The 1,167-nt window shown below is 45.8% G+C and overlaps 1 protein-coding gene across 1 annotated transcript in view; it reads right to left on the reverse strand.

The window, feature by feature from the left end:
* Window positions 1-1,167, reverse strand: part of TMC6 (transmembrane channel like 6) — a 55,470-nt gene that overhangs the window by 18,472 nt on the left and 35,831 nt on the right. Inside the window, exon 20 of the mRNA XM_018572833.1 lies at window positions 226-321. Coding sequence (XP_018428335.1) covers window positions 226-321 — 96 coding nt within the window. The remainder of the gene's footprint in view (window positions 1-225; window positions 322-1,167) is intronic.

Genomic DNA, 1,167 nt, shown 5'->3' on the forward strand with positions numbered 1-1,167 from the left:
GGCAGAGAGCCGTGACAGGATCGAGAGGTGAGCGAACCCGGTATGTGTTCGCTCACCTCCCGATCTACTGAGCCGACCTGTGACAGTCTCATTGTCACAGGTCGGCTAGAACTATGAGGTGAGTGAAAAGCCCCTCCCCCCCTCATAGTTCTCCTTTAATACAATATATTAATTAATGTTACAAAATAATGTACAATAAAAAACACAAAAATAAGAAAGACTTACCCTGGCCTGCAGTGATTTTTGCCCCCGGCGAATGCCGCCCTTCTTCTCGTACACTGAATGGAGTCTTTCAATCAGGAAGCGTTTATCTTCACCTTCCTACCACAGACAGGAGAAAGACCGGAGATAAGATAGAACTACCTCAGTAAGAGCTCCAGGAGGACAGGGCAGTATTCCTAACCACTAACCAAGAAAATGGAGTCACCCTCTTGGCCGTGCTACCAAAAGTGTATGAATCCCAAGTGGCTGGACAGAGTTACAATCAAACACAGCTCACAAATGTGCATTTTCAGATCAGCGTTAACTCCTTAAAGGGACACTACATCCGAGTCCCTGAACTCTGAGCAACAATGTATCTTATTTGTGTCACTCGGCTGGAGATCCTCCAATCATCTCTGACACCGTCCTTCCTTCTGGAGGGTGACTACGTCTGTTCCCCATGCTCCCTGTGTGTGTGGTAAAGTAGTCACCGCTCCAAGCTCCGCCCCTGGGATAGACTACAATCTCATGTTTAGTTTACTCATTTGTATTGAGATTGTAGTCCATCCCCGGGAGGAGCTTGGAGCGGTGACTACTTTACCACACACACAGGGAGCATGGGGAACAGACGTAGCCCCCCCTCCAGAAGGAAGGACAGTGTCAGAGATGATTGGAGGATCTCCAGCCGAGTGACACAAATAAGATACATTGTTGCACAGAGTTCGGGACTGGGAGGGATTTATAAGATTTAACTCCGGAGTTTCGTGTCACTTTAAAAGTGTATATAACCCCAACAATCGGCAAACAAATAAGGTATTTATTTATTCAATAAGTGGGAACAACAATATCTGCTGATTCTTGTTATCCTAATTAACCAATAGACTTCCTTTGCAGCACCGAAAACGTGTTTCTAGATTCAAATCTATTCAGATAAAAGGAGGAGAGCGAGGGAGAGACAGACAGATA

Source organism: Nanorana parkeri, unplaced genomic scaffold (assembly GCF_000935625.1).
Source record: "Nanorana parkeri isolate BGI_ZX_2015 unplaced genomic scaffold, ASM93562v1 scaffold2145, whole genome shotgun sequence".
NCBI classification, from domain to species: Eukaryota; Metazoa; Chordata; class Amphibia; order Anura; family Dicroglossidae; genus Nanorana; species Nanorana parkeri.